Raw genomic sequence first — 26,424 nt, 5'->3', positions numbered from 1 at the left:
TCCTGATGGATTCCCTTCTGGCCTAAGGTGCACAAACAGGCTCTTGGTGACACCGTTCATCCACGCTTTCATGATAAATGAAGAGCTTCACCACAACAGCGACAACATGCTCCAATCGCTGTTCAATTAGAACTGAGTGGATTTCCGAGCGGCGCTCGCTTATATACCGATTGGTGATTTCATTAGCCTGTTTTGAAAGCAAGTTTAAGACTATCGAAACAAGTTTTTGGATCAGAAAGTAACAAGTATAGAACGCGTAGACATTTTATCTTTCGAATGAAGTGTTTATCATACCATTTCGTTCAGTTGTTAAGGAGCTATTAACACTCAAAATCTCGGTCTCCGGCGTAACGCTTTCGTTTTCGAAATTTAGATTTTACACCCCGGTATATAAATGAAAGACGTAATCCTACGTCAAAACCATAACACTTCTATAATTTAATTAACTTGAGGCTCTCGAGAAGTGCTTTTATCAGCTACCACTTACTGAATGCAGGGCATCCAAGGTCCCAAAGAAAGAGGACTTGATTGAATGCGACAACTGGCGAGACATCATGCTGCCGTATGAAGTTCTTATAGTCCTGTACAAGGTAATCCTCAACCGGGTTAAGGAGAAAATAGATGCTACGTTCCGACGACAGCAGGCAGAATTTAGAGCTGGTAGTAACTGTAACGACCACATTGCTACGTTGCGCATCATTATCGAGCAGATTGCATGTAATGAATTCCGTGTCGACCCAAAATGTTTCACTTGAAACGTACTATTTGTGATCTACTTTGTAAGGTGTATATGACGAAAAATTGAAATTTTTCGAATTGAAACTCTATATAAAAAAACAGGGTTTTTCGCTGTTTTGTTTTTTGCATAACCAAAATAGAGGCGAATGAAACCCCAAAGTTTAAAGCCTCTTAAAGCCAAACATAAGAAGAAGCATAACCAAAAACGCAATAACATGAATTTACAAGGCAGTGTTTTTGAGGTTAAGGAGCTGTGGCCACTATATTACCACCAATTTTTGCAACTGTTTCAATAGTTAATTTTTTTTCAAAGATAAATATGTGTTATTCCTCATGTAAGGATTACGTTCTCTGAAGTTGGAGTCGATTCGTTGCCTAGTTTCCATGGCCTTGTAAAGGGTTAATCTAGCATAAACAAACACATAACAAAAGATCATAAAATTAAAAAATATGGTTTTTTTCCTAAGTATTACTTGAAATAAGATAACACACATTATGATGTAGGAAAAAAACCCATTGGATTGAACCTCCCACAGGAAAAAATGCAGGTCTTGGCCAATGTTTTTGTCCGAAGATTTTTTGATTTTTCGTAATTTCCTGGGGAATGGACGATTTGAAAAAATAATTCTTGAACATTACTGTTTCTTTGACGCCAATACCGGTTTGTCTCATATTCCGAACAGTCTCCAAAAATAAATAATTGATCATCAAAACCCTGACATTCTTTGGGTTATAGGCTTCATTTTAACATCATTTACAGTTATCGATACAGCCTAAAATTTATAATACCAAGCATTTGCAAAAAATGTGACTGTCAAAACCAGTGATAAAATGTTTGCGTTAGTAAATTCCGTAAAAAACAATCGTGTTTTTTTCAGTTTTTGTAGATGTTTTATCTATTTTTTTTTTGCTGTTTTCATGTTAAGTGTTATAAAAGGTAAGAATCTACTATAGATGGATGAAAAAAAATGATATTTTATGCAGAAAGCTTCATTAAAATTAGCATTAAAGTAGTGTTCGCAATTTGAATCAAGTTTCGACGCATGCTTCAAATTTCGAACAGAGGATGTTCGAACACACTATTATCATATATAGAGCAATAGTTCACTCATTGGGGTACTATAAAAAAAATATCCAAAAATCAGAGATGTGAGATTATCGTTTTTGACTTATGATTTTTCATTAACCGTTGATCCGAAAAATAAATTTTCTTTCATTTTCCAAAAATGCCTGTTTTCAAAAATTCATATCTTTTGAACTACTGGACCGATTCAGATGATCCACATATTAAATTAAGGCTTATTCTTTGAAAATATATCAGACTTGCAGAAAACTTGGATTTCCCATGTTTCGCAACCAAAACCTCTCAACTATGGAAAATCAAAAACGAAAAAAACAATCAGATCTCTGATTTTTGGATATGTTATGTAAAAAACAATGTGCTTTCAAGAAAAAATATAAAAAATACAGCGCCCTTGGTCCCTAAACCACATAAAAAAAACAATCAATAATAACTAAAACAACCCCCTTTTTTTGCTAGAATGGTGTTTTTCCAAAAAAGACTAGCTTATTGGCTTTAATTTGATATATCGATCATATGAATCGGTGTAGTAGTTCAAAAGTTATGATTTTTTTTAAATTGAATTTCCGCTATTCGGAATTTGAGACAAAAGTGCTCGGAATAAATATGAGTCAGTGACAAAAATGGGCTTCGGAATATCAGATAAATGTGATTGAACATTTTTGTAGTTTTTCACCATGAATATGTATTTGAAAATCAATTTTATTGAAGCCGAATGAGAATGAAGGCCTCTATTGTATCCAAAAATCAAATTAATTTCCAGAAAAAGTATCATTTTGAGTAATGAGACACTGTTTAAGGGCCATCAATGCTTAAGTGTTCGGAATTTGGACAAAACGGTAATCAAAATGACACCAATGGCTTTCGTCAAAAAATTCGAGGTGTTGCCAATTAAAAAACATAGAAATTGTGCGTCAAAGAACAAATTGTAGAGAGGCTAAAGAACTAATTTACAGAAACAATCTAGTTTAATATAAATTTTTAGGATAAAATTAATAATAACACATTAAAAATTATTAACTTTTAAATTTTTCACTTCCAATATGTTACTAAAATCCACTAATCCCACTAAGCTGTTCCACTACTATGTCCTGTACTAAATTTTCTCATCTTTCAAATGAAAGCATCAGAATCTTCTTCCGTGGCGTATTTTTTAATGTAGAGCCACTTTGAGGCAACATAGTCCGAAACAAAAAAAAAATTATAACTCTGTCATTGTTAAAATTCGAACATATGCGAAAGAGAATTTTTTTCATCAAATATGATTGTCTATCACCTCCTGAGATAATCTGGATAAAATTATTTTTTTCATGTGAGGAAGGTGTTTTTTTACTTTAAGGGGATGAATCAAAAATAAATTCGAAACGAAAAATACATGCAAAAAAAAACAAACGAAAAAAAAATTTTGTACAGTGGAAAAAAATCAAAAACTGTATATTATCGAGTCCGAGCTGTATTATTTGCGAATACGTCGAAATTTCATGAATAACTCTTTAGTAAAACGTTCCGGGGACCCTGAAAAGGTTTACAGGGAAACTTCGATATAACGTACCCTCGATATAACGTACACATTTCCAAAGCGTAAAGGAAATTTTTTTTCAATATTGACGTAGGACTACGTCTAACCGGAAGATATAGGGGGTGAAATGGAAATCTAGGCACTGAACGAGTAGGAAAAAATGCAAGATTTGGAACGCTTATAACTCGAGCATTTCTCAATAGATCGCAAAGGTTTTTGCATCAATTGATAGGAAATATATGTACGCATCTATCATAACGAATAACATTTCATTTTTCTTGAGATAAATAATTGAATAATTGTGAAATATCAAGCATTGTCAAAATGCACTATGTGCCCATTTTTTATTGGTCCATTTTGTGCTCCTCAAATCGTACCGACCAAAACGGGCAACCAGAGCAGCAGCGAAATAGAATGAAGCACGATTGGAAAGGAAAAAGAAAAAAATGAACGAAACATTGGTCGCAGTCTCACACATGCGTAATTCTCGAGCCAGCCAGTCAGCTTAAAAATCCCCGCTCCGCTGCCGTAACGATCATTCTCATTCAAACCGTACACCACATCGTTTCGCATCACATCACATCAACAAACCAACACAAGCAGCCATGTCTGGACATGGTAAAGGAGGAAAAGTGAAGGGAAAGGCAAAATCCCGCTCGAACCGTGTTGATCTGGAGTTCCCCGCAAGGGTAGCTAGGCCGAGCGCGTTAGTACCAGTGCATCAGGCCACCTAGCCGGCGTTATATAGTTTCGGCCGCCGATTTGATCGAGTTAGCTGGCAAAGCTGCTCGCGACGATAAGAAAACCCGCATTCGGAACAGAACACATTCGGTTCGGTGGACATCAAGACAACAACAGGCAGTCGCAGTGAGTGGCGAGTGGCAAACGCAATCGCAAAACGGCATCAGGTAGCAGAAGAAAAAAGTTTGTTCTTTATACAAACTGCTTTGGTGGCAAATCCAGAACAAGGCGGCATCGAGGGCGTTCGAAATGGTTTTTTTCAAAACCACGAGTACTAAGTTTTCTAAATTGGAACCATTCCTTAAAACAAGGCGCTTCTCAGGGCCATTAAACCTTCCAAAAAAGAGTTAAGGAAATACAGTTAAATGCTTTCTAAAACAATATCCAAAATAATAATAAAACACAAATTGATTTTTTCATAATTTGTTTGCCAGGATATGATGAGTATGTGAATTTGGCAGTTGTTCTGAGCTTATTGATTTTCACCAATTCTTAAATTGCTTCTAGATTGAAAGTACAGTAATTTACACTTATCTCGACATTTAGCTAATTGGACGGACCTGTAATGCGACATATTTAGATTATGAATTGAAAGTCGACACTGTACCACTGTCATCGCAAATGTTCAATTACAGGTTAAAATTACCTCCAATCCGACACTGAGTGGTGGTAATGCGACGTGCCATTGAATGTAATTTACTGTAAAATATGTTACAAGCTGGATGGGAAGAAATTTTCCAACTGTGAAAGCTGTGGCGAGTGGCAAATGCAATCGTTAAACATAATGGTTCAGCCGAACAAGATGGGGATATCGAGTGATAACAAAACAATAAACTCTTTAGATTGAAGATAATTTTGTGATCCTGAAAAGGACCCTTTTTAGCCTGCATGTGAATCCAACGAGCGAACAAATCGTAATGAATGTATTTTTCGTTTCGTTTCTTTGTTTTTAAGAGGCTTTAAACTTTGCAGTTCATTCGCCTCTAGCCCAGTGAAGAGCCACAATAAAACCAGCCCAGAGGGGACTGGCGAAAGGGAAACCAAACAAAATCACTCATCAGACCTGTCCGCTCGACTCTCGGTTAAAGAAGAAGGTAGGAAGGGATCCTATGCTTCATAAGATATTTAATATATGCTGTAAAGAAAAGTAAAAATTTACTGATCCGAGGACCAAAGCAGTAACGAAGCACAAGTGACCTAGCGAAAGGCGTGCTCCAAAGCCAAAAAACAAAACGGCCCCTCTCAGGAGGATAGGAAGGAAAGGAGTGGAAAGGATTTGGGTGGGATTAGTGGAGTGGGAGGGGGTGGGAGTGGTATGGGAAGGAAAGAGGGGAGGAGTAGGTGTGGGGTGGGGTGAAATGAAATGAAATACAGTTTGAATAGATAATAAAATATAGTGGTTTTGAATTTAATGGTATATAGTATAGCTGAAAAATGGAGAGGTTTATTTAATGAATTTATTCTCCTTGGTGAGTGTGGCTGTAGGAATAGGAAGTTGATTAAAGTATAATGTAATGGATAGAAGATAGATGTGGGTATGAAAGTATATATTATATTATTTGTTATTTAATATTATTGAATGCGTGTATATACATGTATGAATACCTTCCTTCCGACCCGTACATACATGTGTATACACACATAAACACGCATACATGACTGTGAAGTGGCGAACTTTAATAAGCACTTTCCAAGGTATTTAGTATTTCGGTTTAGATTTTACCAAAGAAGTCGGTTTCTTTCAGAAACGCAATTAAATTGGTTTCTTGGGTCTCGTCTCTACTGAGGATATCTCGGAGACTCTGACCTATGTTGTGTCGGACTCGAGCATCTTTGGTATGTTGACATTCAAGTAAAAGATGGCTAACGGAAACCGGAGCTTCGTTGCAAGCACATTGGGGTTTTTCGGCTCTGCAGAACAAGTGTGAGTGGGTGAAGTTAGTGTGCCCAATTCGAAGACGGGTAAGGACTTGCCTTTCCCTACTATTGAGGCGGTCATCCCAAGGGAGAGTGGAATTTTTAATTTTATGAAGATGAGTGGGACGGCTGTTTATCCAGCCTATGTCCCAGCTTTCACGGACTTGCTGTTTTACCCAGCGGACAATGTCAGATGGAGGACAGGGCATGTCTGGGGGATCTATTTTGCTGCCCTTGCCGGCCAGTATGTCGGCGGCTGTGTTTCCACGGATTCCTGAGTGACCAGGAACCCAGCAGAAGGAGATGTTTTTATTTGAAGCAGCCTCTTCTGTTTGCTTAATCCATGGGTGTTTGCTGTTTCCACTCAGAAGATCGTGGAGACAGCTAGCTGAGTCTGAGAATATTGTGGTAGGAAGAAATTCATGGGTGCATTCTTGGGTAGCTATTAAAAGGGCGAAAGCTTCCGCACTGAAGATGGAGCATTGCGGTGGAAGAGAAAAGCTACCAGTGTATCTACTCTCAAAGATTCCACATCCAACTCCATCGGCACTGACTGAACCATCTGTGTATACCTGGTGGTTGATTTGAAAATTGGATGCAACGAGGTTATTGAAGCAGGCTTTGACTTTTGGAGAAGGGTCTCCCGCTCGAACTGTCTTGAGAAGTTCAAGGTTAATGTTCGGCGGTTTGACGTTCCAATTTCTTCCCGTCGCAGATGAACGTTCACATATATCGGGAAGATCTTTGTTCGTGAGATTTTTGAACCATGTTTTAGCTCTATGTATTAATGGGACATTGTGGTCGCTTTCGGGGAGTGACAAGTGACGGATGGCTTTATTGGTGATGGCTTTTGTTACCAGGTGGGTGAAGGGAAGTTGCCCACTTTCTGCCATTACAGCAAGAGTAGGACTGGTGGGAAAAGCGCCAATTGCGAGCCTAATTGCTTTATTGTAAATTGGTTGAATGGTGTTTAACACCCTGTCCCCTCCACGGCTGAAGGTGCCTATTCCGTAAAGGATTTGTGGGACCAACCAAACATTTACAACATTTAGCAACGTCTTTCTATGACCAGAGGCTAGGTTGCCTGCGATAGACTTGATGATGTTCAATTTCTTTCTGGTGGCTATTTTGGTCTTTTGGGAATGTGATAGGAAGTTGAGTTTCTTGTCGAAAGTAACCCCTAGTATTTTCAATGTCCTCATTGTAGGGATCGGGATTTTGTTGAGCTGAAGATAGGTTCTCCTTCTGAGAGCTTTTCCGATATGTATGTGTTTGGATTTCTCCGGGGAAATTTTAAAACCTGTTTTTAGAGCCCAGTTTTGGATGGAGTCTAAGGTTTTTTGAAGCCTCTTTCTCTGAATTAAGCCGAAGCAGCTCGTAGAGATAAGAGTGATGTCATCTGCATAGACTATGACCTTTATATGGTCCGGGATAATCTCGAATAGAGATTGCATGGCAATGTTGAAGAGGGTTGGTGAAAGTGCTGAGCCTTGTGGGAAGCCGTTTTCTGGGATTTTTAGAGAAGATTGGTGGTTGTTAATAACGGTTTTGAAAGACCGGTTTTCTAGAAAACTTTTAACGAAGAGACCTAATCTCCCACGAATCCCCCAGTCGAAAAGGCTTTTCAGCACTGGGTACCTCCATGCCCGATCGAAGGCCTTGGATAAATCCAGGGAAACAATATCAATGTGGTGTAATTTTTCAGTTGCGTCGTCTAGGATTTTTTCGATTGCTACAAGGCAATCTTCTGTACCTTTTCCCGCACGGAATGCGAATTGTCTGGGATCAATCAGCTTATTTGACTCTAGAAAAGTCGTTAAGCGTCGATTGACCATTTTTTCCAAGACTTTCCCAACACAACTTAGGAGAGTGATGGGGCGGAAATTGTCAAGAAGATGGTTGTTCATGTCTGGTTTCGGGATACAGATCATTAAACCCTCTTTCCAGCAACTGGGGAGGGTTCCACTGTCCCAGACTTTGTTGAGGAGCTTCAGAAGTGCTTTTTTCCCGAGATGGGGTAGATTCTTAAGCATAGGGTAGCTAATGTCATCAGGTCCTGTGGATCCTTGTTTGACTTTGTTCAGTACCCAATCGAGCTCTTTGAGGGAGAGGTTTTTGTTGAAGTCAAATTCCACATCGGTATGAAAATCGATGGGAATTCTTTCGCATTCCGTTTTGTGGGTTAGAAAGGTTTGGTCGTAGTTTTGATTGGAGGAGGCGGAAGCAAAGAAATCTCCAAACGCCTCGGCGATGATTTTCCGGTCATTGGTGTATTGACCGTTAATTAGAAGATTATATTCTTTGCTTCTTTTCTTTCCATGAAGCCTGCCAATCTTACTCCATAAATCCTTTGTTGACGCGTTGGGATTAATTTCGCTGACGAATTTAACCCAACTGTTGTGCTTGGCTGTGTTGATAGCAGTCTTAGCTTCTTTGCGAGCCCTTTGGAACTCTGCAAGCAGAGTGGGTCTCAGTGGGCTGTCCGGATGGGCCTTTCTTAATTTGCGTAGGGCCTTACGTCGACCTTTGATCGCTGCCTTCAGCTCAGGCGACCACCATGGGACACATTTCCTGCCAGGGATGCCACTGGTTCTGGGGATGTGCACCATTGCAACTTCTAGGACAACTTTGGAGAATTCCTTGGCTGTCCAATCTCGTTTAGCGGAGAGGCTGTTTTCAATGTCAAACTGATAGCCAGCCCAGTCAGCGTATTCAAATTTCCATCTTGGCCTTGTTGAAAACTCTGGAGAAGTTTGGCCGAAGGAAGTGAAGATTGGAAAATGATCGCTTCCGCAAGTATCATCGTGGATGTTCCAAGAAAGTTTTGAAGATAGTTTGTCTGATACTATAGTGAGATCGATGGCTGAAGTAGTACCAGAATAATGGATTCTGGTGTGTTGGCCGTTGTTAAGAAGGAGAAGAGAATTGTCGGATATGAAATCCTCAATGATGGATCCTTTTCGATCGAGGTATGCACCTCCCCAGGCGTATGAGTGGGCGTTGAAATCACCCATAAGCATGATTGGGGCGGGAAGTTGGGCGAACAGATGGTCCAGTTGTCCGCGTAGAGTGTTCGGATCGGAATCATAAGTGATGTAGATGCTAACGACGGTGATTGGAAAGGGGTGTTTAATGCGCACTACCACTGCCTGAAGATCAGTGGTAATGGGAAGAAGATCATGTGGAGTGCCATCTTTGATTGCGATTGCAACTCCGTTTTTTGAGGGGTTGGGACCCTCTTTGAAATATGTGATATATTTTGAGATGAAGTGTTTATCGAAGTTGTTTGGAGTCATAGTTTCTTGAAGGGCTATGACTGTGGGATTAGAGTTTGAAATAAGCATTTTCAGTTCTAGAATATTTCGTCGGATACTTCTGATGTTCCATTGTATCCCGAATTTCTGTGTTGGAGTGAATGTGTTGGTGTTTTTGACTCTAATTCCTAAGTCTTAAATGTGTGTATGTTTGAACTATTCAAGGAGAATTAGTTCGATGGTCCTTTACCCTTGGAAAGAGAAGCTTTCTTTGAGGTATTGGTGTTGTTTTTGTTTGGTGTAGAAGTCTTTGGAGTGTTTGTTGTGTTTGTGTTGTTTTTTGTTGAATGTGCGTTGCTGTTGTTGTTATTGTTGTTTTTTGTTTGATGTGTGTTGTTGTTGTTTTCTGTTGGTGTTGTGTTGTTATTTGTTGGTGGTGTAGTTCTTTGTTCATTCTTAGTTCTTTTCTTGTCCTTGTTTGTTTGGATTTCATCTTCGGATTTTTGATCTGAATCTGAAGATGATCCTTTCGCCATTTTTCTTTTATTTTTATTTTTGTTTGGAACATCAGAAGTGTCCATTGAAATGACTGATTCGTTTTCAGATTCCGTTGTTGAGCTGTCGGTTGTCGACTCTGTCATGGAAGTATCGATTGTAGTGTCAATTGGGGGAGTGCTTTCGCGGCTAGAAGAGGCCGAAGCGGCCGAGGCGCAGTTACATTTGCAGTTGCAGCTGGGTGTTGGCTTTTGCAAGTTGGAGAGTCTGTCTTGCAGCACACTTGCAAAAGTTGGTCCATTATTTTGACCGTTGTGTTTTTCTTTCGCCTCTTTGTAGGAGATACCATAATCGATTCTGATTTTTGTGATGTTGTTCTCGGTTTGCCATACGGGGCATTTCCTATTCGAAGAGGAATGGTCCCCTTGGCAATTCAAGCAAAATGCTGAAGCATTGCAGGTTTTAATTCCATCCTTTTGTTCTGGATGTTCCTGTCCACAATTTCGGCAAAGCGGGTTCTCGCGTTTGCATCGTTTGCTAGTATGTCCAAATTTGTAACACTTAAAGCATTGCATTGGGTTGGGGTAGAAATTTCTAGTCCCAGCCCGAATAAATCCAAAATTAATGAAATCGGGAACAACAGTTCCACGAATCGTCAAAATAAGAGTGGCAGTTGGTACAACAATATTGTTCTCCTTTCTGGTGATGCGCTTGACATCGATCACACCTTGATCGGAAAGCTCTGTCACCAGTTCGGATTCTTTGATGTCCATGACATCACGACAAGTAACAACACATTTGCGTTGGTTAAGGGTTGGGTGGTAAATCACTTCAATAGGGGTTTCATCAATTAATTTGTTGATTAAGAGGAGCTTACCAATGATATCTTCGTCCTTGGCCGTAAGGATATATTGCGTCCTCTTCTTGTCGTCTCGTTGCGGTCGCGCTGTGTAGTACTTCTTTCCTACAGCGTTGGCGATCGTCTTACTCACGACGAACGGGTTAGTCGGAATCACGTTCTCTCCTGTGGCACGTAGTAACAGGATCTGTAGGTTGCCGTTCAGTGGATCGGCCCATCTTGGAGCAGTACGTTGGGTAGGTTTACCCTCGTACAAGTTTGTAGCCCGGCCTCCCGGAGGCCCGGAGCTACTGGAAGCCATGCTGTTGTCAGGCTATCCCCTAGGTATAGCCGACAAGTGGGTTAATCTTCAGATGAAAACACTGAGAAATTTTGTTGGGTCTTTACACTTGGGGATATGTGTCCAGAAATTCGCACTTTTTTAGCAAGAGCACAAAACCACCAATTATCGCGAATAAACTTCCAAAATTATTTTAAAACTGTTTTTCCTACTGTCACTTCACTGTCCGTATGCGCGTGTTATTTCTTTTTTTTTTTTAATTATAACTAGAGATCACTACAATCACTACAAAATAATTGGCAACACTCCCCGGAAAAAGGGGGCGTGGCGTCAGTGACGCCGTAAAAAGCGCGCGCTTTTCCGGTTGGCCGGTAAGCGCCCGCTCTCCACGGTCGAAACGAGCTATTGCCTTTTCCCGCTCTCCTTCTGCTGCCACTTAAAGATAATTAAAAATAACTCCTTCGGAATCGCCAGGGGGAGACGTCCTAGTCCGCTGTCCAAAACGCCAAACTGCCGAGCTGAAAAAAACGTGACCTTCTCGGTCGGAGGTTAAAATCAGTATGATGTATTTTTTGGCCATCGCTCTCTTTTAACGCTCATTCGTTCGTCTCGTTGGACTCGCCCCTCTGGCTGAGTCTGCCGATTTGTCTCTATCCTGTGAGTGTGTACCGCTAGAGTATAAAACACGCGGACCCCAAAAAAATTTTTATTTTCTTTCAAACCGTAAACCCGTGTGGTTGTACGGCATCGGCATCCTGGACGTAACAAAGGAGGACAAGTTAAGGGAAAGGCAAAGTCTCACTCGAACCGTGCAGGTCTCCAGTTCCCTGTTGGTCGCATTCACTGATTGCTCCGCAAGGGTAACTAGGCCGAACGAATTGGTGCCGGAGCACCAGTATACCTAACAGCGATTATAGAGTTTCGGCCGTCGGAGTGCTCGAGTTGGCTTGCAAAGCTGCTCACGACAATCAGAAAACCCGCATCAAGAACAGAGCAGCTTCGGTTCGGCGCTCATCAAGGCAACAATTAGTTTCAGTGAGTGGCAAAGTGTTTCTCCGGAACGTCGCATTAAATGTAATTTACTAAACAACATGTCACAAGCTGGATGGGAAGAAATTTTCCAACTGTGAAAGCTGTGGCGAGTAGCAATAGCTAAACAGGAAGGTTTAACCGAACAAGATGGGAATATCGAGTGATAACAAAAACACAACACCAAAGGTTCATTTCAGAACCATCAACATGTTCATAAAGAGTAAACAGTAAACTAATCCATTTTTCAGGTAGATAGGTAGGTATTCACGTAGGAGAAGAAAATAAAACAATATATTTAAAATATATATTTAACAAAAGCTGTCCCCTTTGTATAGTCCTACGTCACTCCGGTTATGTCCCCGACATTACCCACCCGTCTTTTTTTTTCTGATAGAACAATGAGTTACCTGTATTGTGATGCTAAAACAAGTTTTGTACTTTCAATAAATCCCGAAATACAGCTGGTTTTGTGATTCCGGATTCTAAATGAATCATGCTTTAATCAACAGTACGAAGGAAAATATCATGAGAAAGGCTGGCTTCGTCTTCTGATTGAAGTTAATCATTAACTTTACTAAAACAGCAACACAATAATGTATTATAGACTACGTTTGTGAGTACTTTATTATGCTTCGATATAACGTACAATTCGATACAACGTACAATTTTGAAAGTAAAATGTACGTTATATCGAAGATTACCTGTAATGGCTTGCGTGATTTTGTAGAATCATTTCGAGAAGCAACGATTCTTTGAGTTCTAAGTTTCGCGCAACGAATACAAGCAACACACACAAAGCCAAACACTGGTGGCTTGAAGCGAGCTATAATCAATTGCACTCTTCTCTTTTTTCGCCTGCTTTGCCATGACTCGGATCGTTGTTTTAATTGCAATGCCAGATACATTTCAAGTGAAATATTAGCTAGCGTTCACAGTTCGAGGGGAAACACAAGACACAAAACGAGCAGAATAAACGACGTTTGTTGTTTCGGGCACAGAAATATTCTGAGAATTTTCCTCAGAGGAGATGCACTACTTATACGCTAGCGACAGCTTACTTACCATGCAAGGTTGGAGTTTACTTCGCAAATATTCTCTTTGTGCTATCCCCTTTCATTGTTTCAATTCTAGCGGCTGCATTAGTTGCCCGTTATTGATGGCTCTGTTCGGAAAAGCACACAAATGTATGAGGAAATGGGAATGCTTCCAATTTTCATCAATTATGAACATATATAGACTATGAACATATATAGACATGTAAGGTATAGCATATCCAACAAACCTTAGAAAATTTTCGATTCGATTAGTATGCAAATCGTTAAAATCCGTTCGCAGCGAAAATATGTTTTAACGCATATTTCATAAAAACGTGACATGTTTTCTGATTTGGCACCCTTAATGTAAGACGTAGTTATATATTTTTTACAGCTGTGTCGCTGAGTTAATAAAGTTCTGATTATTCATTTCCAGCATTTCATCACATCGATTGACTCTGGTTCGTATACTTACTATCTTTTTGGGTTCTGCTGCATAAACCAGCGCCACATGAACCGATGGTGGCTGCTTGTCGCACTCAATGGCTGCTGTCTTGGATGCGTTCGGATGCCTAATATGCAATGGCTAATAGTGTTTCCTTTTACTTCCGCATTTAATTTCAGTTGGCAATTCGTTCGGATTCGGATGTCTATTCAAGAAAAATGATCCGCTCAATTCGCTCAACAATTTTGCAACCTCCGGGAAAACAGTTCATCGGTAAGTAGATGCATGCAAATTTCTTCCCTTGTTGAATTTACCTCGCGATGTCCCATCGAATTGCTTGTTATCTCAGAAAACACGAAGTTTGGTAAGGATTTGTGTAGAATAGCTGTAAGGCAAGAATAATATTCCTGCATCCCATCTCGCGCTGCATCGTAAGGTGCCAAAATCAAAGGCATGGAACCATCTGTAAAGTCTTCTTCTTCTTCTTGCCAGTTGATCGATGCGCGATATATTGAATTATGTTTCTTGCACAAGCTACGAAACGAAATTAACCCGACCATTCAGTGCATGCAGCGAAACATCAATCAGCAATCCAATTCGCGTTCCCACATAGCGTGATGGTGTTTGCCATCATCATCGTCGTCTAATCAAATCCTGCATCTTCTTCATCGCTAGTAGCGAAATGACGCCGGCAGCGGCGGAGACGACAGCGGAAACACATCTGTAATCAGCTTTCTTTTGCAGAACAGATGCAAATGAATTCAATCAATTGACACACACGCGCACGCACACTTAGATGATCGACCGTGACGCAGGGGATGAGGATTCAAATATTTGGAACTTCTCACACATTATATTGATTCTTTCGAGAGGTGGAATAACTCCGTCGAGAGATAAGGAATCCTTCTATGCGATTACTGACCGTCTGTGGGGAGTGCTTCCCGTGACTTCCTGCCGCTTCTAAAACAAGCCCTAATTTGACGCACCCTAAGATGAGGCGTGATAAGGGGCGCGACGGGTGCGAAACAGCATGCAGTTTTGTACGTTGCAAGAGTATAATTTGCCCAGAGTATTAGGAATGGTTCACGCCAAGATGAAAGTGAAAGCGACTCGTGCGAGAGTTGGCTGCTAAAATCTCGACTCTCGACGGACGAGCAGGCAGACGCAATCTAATCCTTTTCCGCTGAAATCGTACGGCGGGTACAAAAGTGAATTGGACACGTCGCGGCCCCTGCACCCTGCCCGCTACCGGCCACTTGCCGGCCGGACCAACGAGAATAGATTTGAAAAACAAACGCAAAAATGTTTCGATCGTCTAGACTGTGCTAAATATATAGTTATGTGTGGCGGATCGGACCCTGGTCGCGCAGCATTCCGCTGCTGTTCCGTGGCTCCTGCAAACAGCAGAGTAGTGATGATGACGTTGCTGATGCCGCTAATGATGATGATGAAGATGAAGATGCTGGTTGGTTTGTTGGCGATGATGATGATGATGCTGCTGACAAGGGTCATCGTATCGCACACGTACACGAAACACAGTCTGTAGCAGACGGCAGACAGCAGAGCAGTTTTATATTTATCTTAAATGAGGGTATAGATTAGTATAAATAACGTTCTAAATGTGAACTAAACACACAGCGTCACTTGATCTAACGTTATCTAATGCTAAGCGCGACTGCGTTGACTTTAGGAGGGGACGAAAACTTTGGACGAGATTTTTGCGTCGTCACCAATGTTTAATGTTTCGAGTTTCAAAAATAAAGTTGTATTGTTTTTTCTGCATCATTAGACAGATGTCTTTGAACAAGAATACATATAAAAATTTGTAGCTCACAGTAAGCTCGGATAAGTTTTTCAAACTACAGTAACAAAACAGATTAAAACGGATCAGTGGTTGTAAGCTTTAGTACTATTTTCTCCTGAATCAATGACTCAACTGGATCGGATTTCGAAACGAAAAGGATGACAATCTGATTTTTCTTTTACATCTTCGATATTTAGGTTTGAGTATGAGAGGTGTCAAAGTTGCATTTGAACTTTGTGTTGAGCAAAGACAATGGATCTACCTTCTAGAGTGGTTCCCCTGCAAGTATTATGCAAAAGGCTAATCTCAGAGGATGGCAATTTGTTGGTTTTTGTTTTCAGAAGTTCTATTTATTTTGCTTTAAGTTTTATTTTTGCATTATCGTGGCAGCCGAATTGTTTACCCAAAAAGCATTTCGCATTTCGAAGAATTGCCATACGCAAACATATGGCCTAATTTCATGCCAACTCGTCTTACGAGTTGGCAGCACTAGCTCAGCACGATGTAGGTGTAAAGACATTGGACATTTAAAAGCAGCTTTGCATACTTGAAGTCTTTCAAACAGAATTAGACTACTTAGAATCAAAGTGTTTTATTATTAACGTGGGACTACGTCTTACCGGAGTATAGGGGGCGGGGGTTAAATGAAAACCTAAACGCAGAACATGCAGGAAAAAATGAAAGATTCCAAATGCTTATAACTCGAACATTCCTTACTGTATTGGAAAGATGTTAGCATCAATTGATAGGGAATATTTGTACGCATCTATCGCAATTAATAAAATGCTATTTATCATTAGATAAACAATTGAACAACTGTAAAATGTTAAGCGTTATCTAAACGCCCTAGCTACCTCGTTTTGATTGGCCCGATTCACGGTTTCCCCAAAAATGCCATCAAAACCAAGCAGCCTTGGGGAAATCGGCATTGCAAATACATGAAAGTAGGAGGGCTTTTGTTTTCATCGAAAAATGTTCCCTAACACAGACTTCAAAACCAAGCAGCGTTAGAGAAATCGGCATTACAAACACAAGAAAGTATGGGGAATTTTTGCTCCCACCAAAATGTGTTTCCTAACAGAGATTTCAAAACCAAGGTGTCTGGGGAAATTGGCGTTGCAAATTCATGCAGATCGGGAAGCTTTTTGTTCCGACTGAAATGTGTTTCCCTAACACAGACTTCAAATCCATGGAGCGTGGGAAAATTGGCATTGCAGATACATGCAAGTCGAGAGTATTTTTGTTCCGACTGAATGAAAAGGCGAATGAACTGAAAAGTTTAAAGCCTCTTTAATCCAACATCATCATCATTCCGACTGAAATGTGTTTCTCCAACACAGACTTCTAAACCAAGATTTCTGGAGAAATCGACTTTGTACATATATGCAAACTGCGAGTACCTTTGTACTCGCTTGCCTTTGTGTAGACTAAAATATGTTTATTAATATGTTAATATGGTAATATGTTTCAATATGTACACGATCTTCGAGACAAAGGAACCTGGGAAAATCGTGCAGACACTAGAGGCGAATGGACTTTGAAGTTTCAGGCAAATTCGCGGTTCGAGAAGTACGTACACTTGAGAGATGCAAACTTAAGAGGGAAATGTAAAATAAAATAATCGTTTGATAATTCTTCCGTCCACATACGTAGGCATCATACCAAACGTAAATGGACTGTCATTAAATTTACTTGTAACGAAGAACATAATGTATCACAATGCATGAATTGGCGTTACATGACATTTGTTCAATCTTTGTACTCACAAAGCAAATATATTGAATTCAATTTAATTCGGAAATTATTTCATTCAATCAAGAATTTAACCAATACAAACAAATTATTGCTAAGCAACGGTAGTCCCACTTTAGTTCATAGTTCTTTAGTTAGTTCTTTACAGAGGGGGAGGAGTGCCAAACCACCATAGAGACATTTATTGCCCCCTAAAACCTCCACATGCCAAATTTGGCTCGGTTTGCTTGATTGGTTCTTGAGTTATGCAGAAATTTATTCCTCATTTGTATGGCAGTCCCCTCTTGGAGAGGGAGAGGGGTCTCGAACTATCATAAGAACCTTCCTCGGCTTCAAAAACCCCTACATACCAATTTCCCTGTCGATCGGTTCAGTAGTTTCCGAGTCCATAAGAATCAGACAGACAGACAGACAGAAATCCATTTTTATAGATATAGATAGATTATCGCGATTGACATGTTCTGCAAACTTTTTTGACGTAGGACTACGTCTAACCGGAAGATATAGGGGGTGAAATGGAAATCTAGGCACTGCACAAGTAGGAAAAAATGCAAGATTTGGAACGCTTATAACTCGAGCATTTCTCAATAGATCGCAAAGGTTTTTGCATCAATTGATAGGAAATATATGTACGCATCTATCATAACGAATAACATTTCATTTTTCTTGAGATAAATAATTGAATAATTGTGAAATATCAAGCATTGTCCAAAAGCACTATGTGCCCATTTTTGATTGGTCCATTTTGTGCTCCTCAAATCGTACCGACCAAAACGGGCAACCAGAGCAGCAGCGAAATACAATGAAGCACGATTGGAAAGGAAAAAGAAAAAATATGAACGAAACATTGGTCGCAGTCTCACACATGCGTAATTCTCGAGCCAGCCAGTCAGCTTAAAAATCCCCGCTCCGCTGCCGTAACGATCAACGCATTCACTGTGTGGACACCGACTGGACAACATCGTTGCTGGACGAGCTGGACGGCGAGGGATCAAGTGCCTTTCTCAAGGCAAGAGGGTGGAGGTGGTAGCGCTGGAGTAGAGTAGAGTAGAGTTTCCAAAGGGCCTTTCTCAAGGCTAGAGACGAATGAACTGAAAAAGTTTAAAGTCTCTATAATACAATACCTTCCTTCCTTCCTTCCGTAACGATAATTCTCATTCAAACCGTACACCACATCAGTTCGCATCACAACACATCAACAAACCAACCCAAGCAGCCATGTCTGGACATGGCAAAGGAGGAAAAGTGAAGGGAAAGGCAAAATCCCGCTCGAACCGTGTTGATGTGGAGTTCCCCGCAAGGGTAGCTAGGCCGAGCGCGTTAGTACCAGTGCACCAGTCCACCTAGCCGGCGTTATATAGTTTCGGCCACCGAAGTGATCGAGTTAGCTGGCAAAGCTGCTCGCGACGATAAGAAAACCCGCATTCGGAACAGAACACATTCGGTTCGGTTGACATCAAGACAACAGGCAGTTGCAGCGAGTGGCGAGTGGCAAACTCAATTGCAAAACGGCAGCTGGTAGCAGAAGAAAAAAGTTTGTTCTTTATACAATCTACTTTGGTGGCAAATCCAGAACAAGGCGGCATCGAGGGCGTTCGAAATGGTTTTTTTTCAAAACCACGAATACAAAGTTTTCTAAATTGGAACCATTCCATAAAACACGGCGCTTATCAGGGCCATTAAACCTTTCAAAAAAGAGTTTACGAAATACAGTTCAATGCTTTCTAAAATAATACCCAAAATAATAATAAAACACAAATTGATTTTTTCATAATTTGTTTGCCAGGATCTGATGAGTATGTGAATTTGGCAGTTGTTCTGAGCTTATTGATAGTTGGGGACTTTCCTGATTATTCAATTTTCCCAATTCTTAAATTGTTTCCAGATTGAAAGTACAGTAATTTACAATTAGTTCGACATTTAGCTAATTGGACGGACATGTAATGCGACATATTTAGTTGGACATTTTTGTAAACATAGAGATCCATATTATGACCCCACATTGAAAGTCGACACTGTACCACTGTCATCGCAAATGTTCAATTACAGATTAAAATCGCCTCCAATGCGACACTGAGTGGTGCTTCAGTACGTCGCATTAAATAAAATTTACTGTACAACATGTCACAAGCTGGATGGGAAGAAATTTTCCAACTGTGAAAGCTATGGCGAGTGGCAAACGCAATCGTTAAACAGGAAGGTTTAGCCGAACAAGATGGGGATATCGAGTGATAACAAAACAATAAACTCTTTAGATTAAAGATAATTTTGTGATCCTGAAAAGGACCCTTTTCAGCCTGCATGTGAATCCAACGAGCGAACAAATCGTAATGAGTGTATTTTTTTGCCATCGCTGCCTTTTAACGCTCATTCGTTCGTCTCGTTGGACTCGCCCCTTTGGCTGAGTCTGCCGATTTGTCTCTATCCTTTGAGCGTGTACAGCTAAAGTACAAGTACGCGGATCCGCTGAAAAATATATAATTCTCTTTCAAACCGTAAATCAGTGTGGTTGTATGGCATCGTTTCACATCACATCGCATCAACGGATTGGTGCCAGAGCACCAGTATACCTAACAGCGGTTATAGCGTTTCGGCCGCCGGAGTGCTCGAGTTGGCTTGCAAAGCTGCTCACGACAATAAGAAAACCCACCTACAGAACAGAGCACATTCGGTTCGGTGGCAACAACTAGTTTCAGCAAGTGGCAAACGCAATCGCAAAACGGCAGCAGGTAGAAGAAAGAAAAAGTTTGTTTATACAGACTGCATTGGTGGCAAAACCAGCCACCGTAAAACACAGCGCTTTTCATGGCCATTAAACCTTTCAAAGAAGAATTATTAAAAGTTTTTCACAATGCCAATGCATTCTAAAGTGACATAATATGACATATAAACTGATTTTTTTTGTTTATGCTTGTTCTTGAACTTATTGGTGATTGGGGTCTTTTAAATTGATCATTCAGTTTTCACAAACCCATGTATGGTTTCCGAATTAAAAGTGGCTTCAAATTACAACACATTGTATGCAGGATGGTATTAACGAATTTTCTCGGTAGCAAGAACTGCTTTCTTAACTGATGTTCAAAATTGACTGACGTTACATCTGCATTACATAGAGAAATAACTAAGAAGCAACACGATGAGCTATGTATTTCCTGCTGCTCTGTTCTTATTTTAAAGGACTTTAATCCGAAGGTCATCCGTCCTTGTATTTACTGTTGGTTTTTCAGAACGCTTATAGCTCGTTTATTTCTCGACAGATCGTAGAGTTCGTCTCCAAAACATCAGTTCTTTTTCATTTTTATTTACTTTGTTTGCGGAGACTACAAATCTTACAATTCATTCGTCTCCGAAAGATAGGTAGGTATTCACGTAGGAGAAGAAAATAAAACAATATATTTAAAATATATATTTAGCAAAAGCTGTTCCCTTTGTATAGTCCTACGTCACTCCGGTTATGTCCCCGACATTACCCACCCGTCTTTTTTCTATTAAGAAACATGTCAAACGCGAGGATTTACAAACAAATATCCAATTATAACGCAAATAACTAACTAAAACAAATATCTATACTACTAATGTTTAACTCATAACATTTTTATGTGAAAATTATCGTGATTGACATGTTCTACAACCTTTTTTTCTATTTAGAAATAAATCAAGAACATGTCTAACGCGAGAATTTACACACAGAAATATTACGGGTAGAAGATTATTTTTTCAGGAGTCATGTCATGCCATGTATTCCAGAAACTATTAAAGATAGAAAGTTAAAGTCTTCGACAAAAGTCTATATGCTAATAAGATTCAAAACTTTGTCGAATACACTATACCCAGTTTTTTTACGCAGGGGATACGTACCTCGAAAAAAACCGCGTTAATTGGAAAATCCGCGTAAAAAAAATCGCTGTAGCTGTAGTTCGGGTTTCCTCACGAATGAGGTCATCTGCTGTTACTATATATAACACTTATAACACTCTTCTGCCGATGCACGTGTAGTACCACTGTTGGACCGTCCAGAGCTAAGTAGACAGGAAAAGACATTCACGAATCGTTGCCCGTTACAAGCACTAATTACCGTAATTTGCTCTGAGGGAATATGAGAAAAAAATGTGAGCTGAGGGGGAGATGTGACATTGCACTGGACTTTTTTACGCGGGTACCGCGTAAAAAACCGCGTTTATTGGAAAATCCGCGTAAGAAAACCTCGTAAAAACCGCGCAAAAAAAACCGCGTAAAAACCTGGCTGTATATCGTCTAGTATAGGTCTAGTATAATTTTTTCAAGGAGAACGAGATCAGTTGTTGTATAACGATTTTCATGACTTTTAAATCACCCTATGCTTCAGTAGAGTTTTCGCTTGTCGAAATATAGATGAAAACCTTAGCTTAGTTAGCGCATCGTATCTACGATATTTCTCGTGAAATTTAGTTTATTCGACCTGATATTTTCGACAAATCATCAGGTTCACATATTCTAGGAGAGGTGAACAGATATTTCGTTTAATCTTAGAGATTGATTCGCATAGAAATTACTTTGACGTTTGGTGGCAAAGCGGTCAGTGGTGAATAACGACTTTTAATGTTCTGTTTACCAAAAACTGATAGACCTTATCACATTCTGCTCTTAAAGGGTTCCCTTTTGTAGCATTAACTTCGGAAAAATATGCCAGAACAACTGAACCAAGTCTCATTATGCGAAAGGTTATGTGTTTTTTACTACGTTTTTGTACTATGAGAAAATTTTAATTACGACTGTAGGTGAATAGGTCATGCTTACTGCATACATGTACCTACTATTTCAATTATTATTGAAAAAAATTTGTTCATAAAAAACGCTTAACTGTATCCCATTTAGCAAGGGATGTGCCCCGATTATCCACGGAATAGTCGGGCTAGCTCACCGCGGATAACGTAAATCGCGCATAACGCATAAACGCATAAAAGATATTTCGGCAACAAAACTATGTTTTATCAATACATAAATCATTAAACTATCCATCTACCAGCCTATCATTCCCCGACAATTCTGAGATGGCCTATAGATTTATTATGGAGCTTGCTTTCGCGGATAATCGGGGTTCACCTGTATTTTCATTTTTATAGTAAAAGGCGTTTGCTTTAAGTTGAACTACAGGATTCTTCGAAAAACGTAGTAGAAATATAAAGGATATCTTTTATATCTTTTATATTCCTACTAACCGACGAATTTCGTTCCACAAAAAATTCGCGATCGCTAACAGGGGAAGCCTTTCAAACTATAATTAGTGAATAATTGAAACGTTTTTAGATTTTGATTGAATTTAACACCTTTTATTTACTTAATATGTGAGGAGTTTCAGCCAATTATATGCGATTGTTGGGGCAGCAAATTGACGTTCATTACTTTCAGTCGAACATTTATTCGCTCTGATAAAGACATTTTCATTTTTCCCCATTTATTTATTCATTAGGCTCATTAGCAGTTTAGCTGTAACAGAGCCGTGTACATGTACATATGTTTATGTTTCTATAAATTGTAAATTACACAGTAGTTATTAGTAGCCATTTTAGGCGTTAAGTTTTCTGTTCCATTACATTATGGTAAATTACACAGTAGTAGCCATTTAGGTGTAAGGGTATTCTTTCTGTTCTTCCATTGTTCAGCAGACCGGACAGCGGAGACAGTTGATATTGATCATTGTTGGGTTATTTATAGAACAGCAGCCCGATGTTTCGTGCAGAGCAGAGCAGTTGTATGGATGAATCGATATTTGTTCCACCGTGGATCGATTTGGATTTTCGCTTATTATGGTTGCGTGGACGTAGTTATTCTATAACAACACAAAGATGGTCGATTGAGGGCCCTGAGTTTGAACTTGGTAAGCTTTGTAAGCGAACGCGTAACCAAGTGGCTACGAAAACCCCCTGATAAAGACATTGTGATCTTCGAATTTTCCAGTGCCGTTTTGTGTAAATCCAAGTATAAATTTGCTGAGAAGGAATTACTATCAATGTCAGATTAACCGCTTTCTTCATTATTATTCGCACCGTTTGTCGTCATTTGAAAGCAATCATTGGTCATTCGTAAAAAAATGTATTTCTGATAGGTGGTCGTAAAACAAAGAGTGCATTGATTCTGGTAGTTGAGTCAACGTAATTTGACTGTGCACCTGCACAACACAATCCTAGGTTCTTCTAAATAAGCTATATTCACTAGTGCAATCATATTGAAAAGTGGTGCGTTATAATTGAACATCCACTGCACTTCTTCTTACTCGGCGATTGGTGTCATACTAATTACTTCATTCAACGATGTAATAGTTCACATTTTTTCTAAATGAATATTAATGTCTAGAGAACTTTTTCACGAATGTATACGTAGTTTCTATGAATAATAGGTAACGGTACTCGGTATAAACAAAATATTATTAGCATGGAAAGATAAGAGGGTCTATTTCAAGGTAAATTAATTCCGACCGCAAAGGGTTAACACAGTATTTGGTGTTTTCAACATCGAACTTGTGATAATAAGTTATACATACGAACAGAATATTTGTTTTGCATATGAGATGTGCTTATTCTACAGGGTTTTCCATTTCGGGCTTCCGAAAGTATACAGCCCTGCGCTGACAACCGTTTGACATAGCTGTCAACCAATGCGTCATATCGTTAGTTGAATGTCTGCCATTTTACAATATGGATCGTTTTAGCATCGCACAACGTGTTAATTTTGTTAAATTATACTATAAAAATGATGAAAAACCGGCAAATGTTTTTCGAGCATTACGGACGGATTTTGGTCGTCATGGACGGCGTACAGAGCACACAATCGCTAATGTAGTGCGTAAATTCGAACAAAATGGATCCGTTGCGGATATTGTGAAACCTGTGCATCATCGTAATGTGCGTTCGGCCGAAAATATTGCTGCTGTTGCTGCCAGTGTGGAGGATGACCCGAATGTTTCGATTCCACGGCGTGCTCAGCAATTGGGCTTGTCAAACACATCATTGTGGCGAATTTTGCATTTGGACTTGCACCTACATCCATATAAAGTCCAACTGGTACAAAAATTAGAGCGTGGTGACCATGGAATGCGTCGGGCATACGTCGATTGGGTGAACGAACAACAGCAGCAAAATGCTGAATTTTCGCATCAAGTTTTCTTCAGTGATGAGGCACATTTCGAGCTCGGTGGCTATGCCCCCAAAATTTCCGTATATGGGGCTCAGAAAATCCATACGTGATTGTTGAGAGGCCATTGCATCCGCCAAAAGTCACTGTTTGGTGCGCATTATGGTCTGGTGGAGTCATCGGGCCGTATTTCTTTGAAAATGAGGACGGCGAGACGGTAACTGTGAATGGTGAACGCTATGGCCGCATGTTAATCGATGACAAATTGAAGATATGGATACGGATGACATGTGGTTTCAGCAGGACGGCGCCACGTGACACACAACACGACCGAGTATGGCCATATTGCGAACGAAATTTGAGTGACGCATAATTTCGCGTTTTGGTGATGCCAATTGGCCGTCCAGATCATGCGATTTGAACCCGCAGACTTTTTTTTGTGCGGTTATGCGAAAGACCGTGTCTATGCCAACCCTTCGCAAACTCTTGAACATTTGAAAGACAACATTCGTGAAGTTATAACCGAGATACCACCCCATATGAGCCGAAAAGTCATCGAAAATTACCTGTTCCAGATCAAGGTGTGCGAGGAAGCCCTAGGTGGACGTTTGAATGATGTTGTATTTCACACATAATGGCATAAACCAAACGTAAATTTGAAATAAAAGTTTCATCGAAATTCGAATTCTAAGTGTGTTTTATTTCAATTTACTTTCGGAATTTAAAGTTGGAAAACCCTGTACTTGAAAATCTTTATTTGTTATTTATTATTTATTATTTATTATTTCCACAATAATGGAACCACGAAGCTCGACTGGAACACAACGAAATAAAGACAGCTCAATTCTGACCATCATTTCCTTTGTGATTATGAATTATACGTACGAAAATATATGTTTATATATAGCTTGTTCTTATTCCTCCTGAAAATTTGTTTTCATTTTCTCAATAACGAGACGCCAAGCTCAAATTTCAACTGAACGTGAGGTCAAAAAAAATGGACAAACTTTTCAAATTGATTGCGCATTTTTCGTTTTTTCTGTTTTTCTTCAATATTCTCCAATGGATTCTATCATTATAATTTGGGTAGAGATGAACACAATGAAATTAGGACAGCTCAAATCTGACCATCGGTTTTCTTGTGATGATGAGTTGTACATACGAAAAAAAATCTTTGCTGTATCCACATATTCTACATTTCACAACATCATTTTTTCTAAGTTCCCAGAGATTTGTAAGAAGTCATTAGAATTGAAGTATATAATGTGGGATATAATAACTATCTTCATTTATAAAACTGGCCATTTGAACTTTATTGTTGCGTCCAGACGCGAAACATTCGAAAAACTAACATTCCAGTGTTTCATAACTATAGAACCAGATGGAGAAACTCTCACTTCTTTACAAAGTTAACGTCAATTTCACATGAATTACAATAAGTTTATAATTCATAGGTCATCTTTAGTTCTCAATCAGTTCAAATAACCCATCAAGGGTGGTTTCGACCAAGCTGCGTCATGTTGTATTGTATATCTCGTTCTACGCAGAGCAGAGGACACTGCTCGTTTAAGCTCTTCAAATCACTCATACTTCTTCATGCATCTACTATTCGTACGATCACTACTCATAAATTCTTGATAGGGTTTTGATCTGGTAAACAAGCCGACTAGTCCTGAATCTGAAACCCCTATTCATTAAACCATGCAAATGACTTACCGGATTTTATGAATTGATGCCAAATTGCCCAATTATTACAGTGTTTTTTGATCCAAAAACAAAGGTAAATGATTCTGAAGTACTTCACTACACTTCTGACTGTGCATTCGTGTTGATGGAAAGTTATCTGAACCAGGTCTTCCAGAAAATATTTTCCTCAAACCATCAAACTGCAGCCTGCAAAGTTACGAGTTGAAAACTTACATGGCACGTACCGTAAGTCTTTCCAGTATGAACAAATTCTATTCAAGTTGAAGTTCTTTTTATCAGCGAAGTTCTCCTGCAATAGTGAAATCCATGGGTTTAGCTTTCACATTAGTTACATTAGCTTACCATCAACACGAATGAATCTTCAGAAGTGCAACGAAATACTTCAAAATCATTTACTGTTGTTTTTGCATCAAAAACAATGTGATAATCGAGTATTTTGGCATCAATGGCAATGCTTTAATTAATAGGGGGTTCAGATTTTGGACTGGTCAGCCTGTTCACCAAAACAAACCCCTGTCAAGAACTTTTGAGGAGTGATCGTACGAATAGTAGATGCAGCTTACAAGCAGTATGAGTGATTTGAAGAGCTTAAACGAGCAGTATCCTCTGCGTAGAACGAGATACACACTACAACATGACGCAGCTTAGTCGAAACC

At 39.6% G+C, this 26,424-nt stretch overlaps 1 protein-coding gene across 2 annotated transcripts in view; it reads left to right on the top strand.

Moving 5' to 3' along the window:
• The window catches only part of LOC129771567 (serine/threonine-protein phosphatase 4 regulatory subunit 1-like), a 464,751-nt gene that overhangs the window by 5,601 nt on the left and 432,726 nt on the right, over positions 1 to 26,424 (top strand). For both annotated transcript variants that reach the window (XM_055775336.1, XM_055775335.1), the window contains exon 2: positions 13,575 to 13,668. In XM_055775336.1, coding sequence (XP_055631311.1) covers positions 13,575 to 13,668 — 94 coding nt within the window. The remainder of the gene's footprint in view (positions 1 to 13,574; positions 13,669 to 26,424) is intronic.

The sequence above is a fragment of the Toxorhynchites rutilus genome, chromosome 2 (genome assembly GCF_029784135.1).
Source record: "Toxorhynchites rutilus septentrionalis strain SRP chromosome 2, ASM2978413v1, whole genome shotgun sequence".
Taxonomy (NCBI): domain Eukaryota; kingdom Metazoa; phylum Arthropoda; class Insecta; order Diptera; family Culicidae; genus Toxorhynchites; species Toxorhynchites rutilus.
This window is presented reverse-complemented; position numbering and strand designations above follow the sequence as displayed.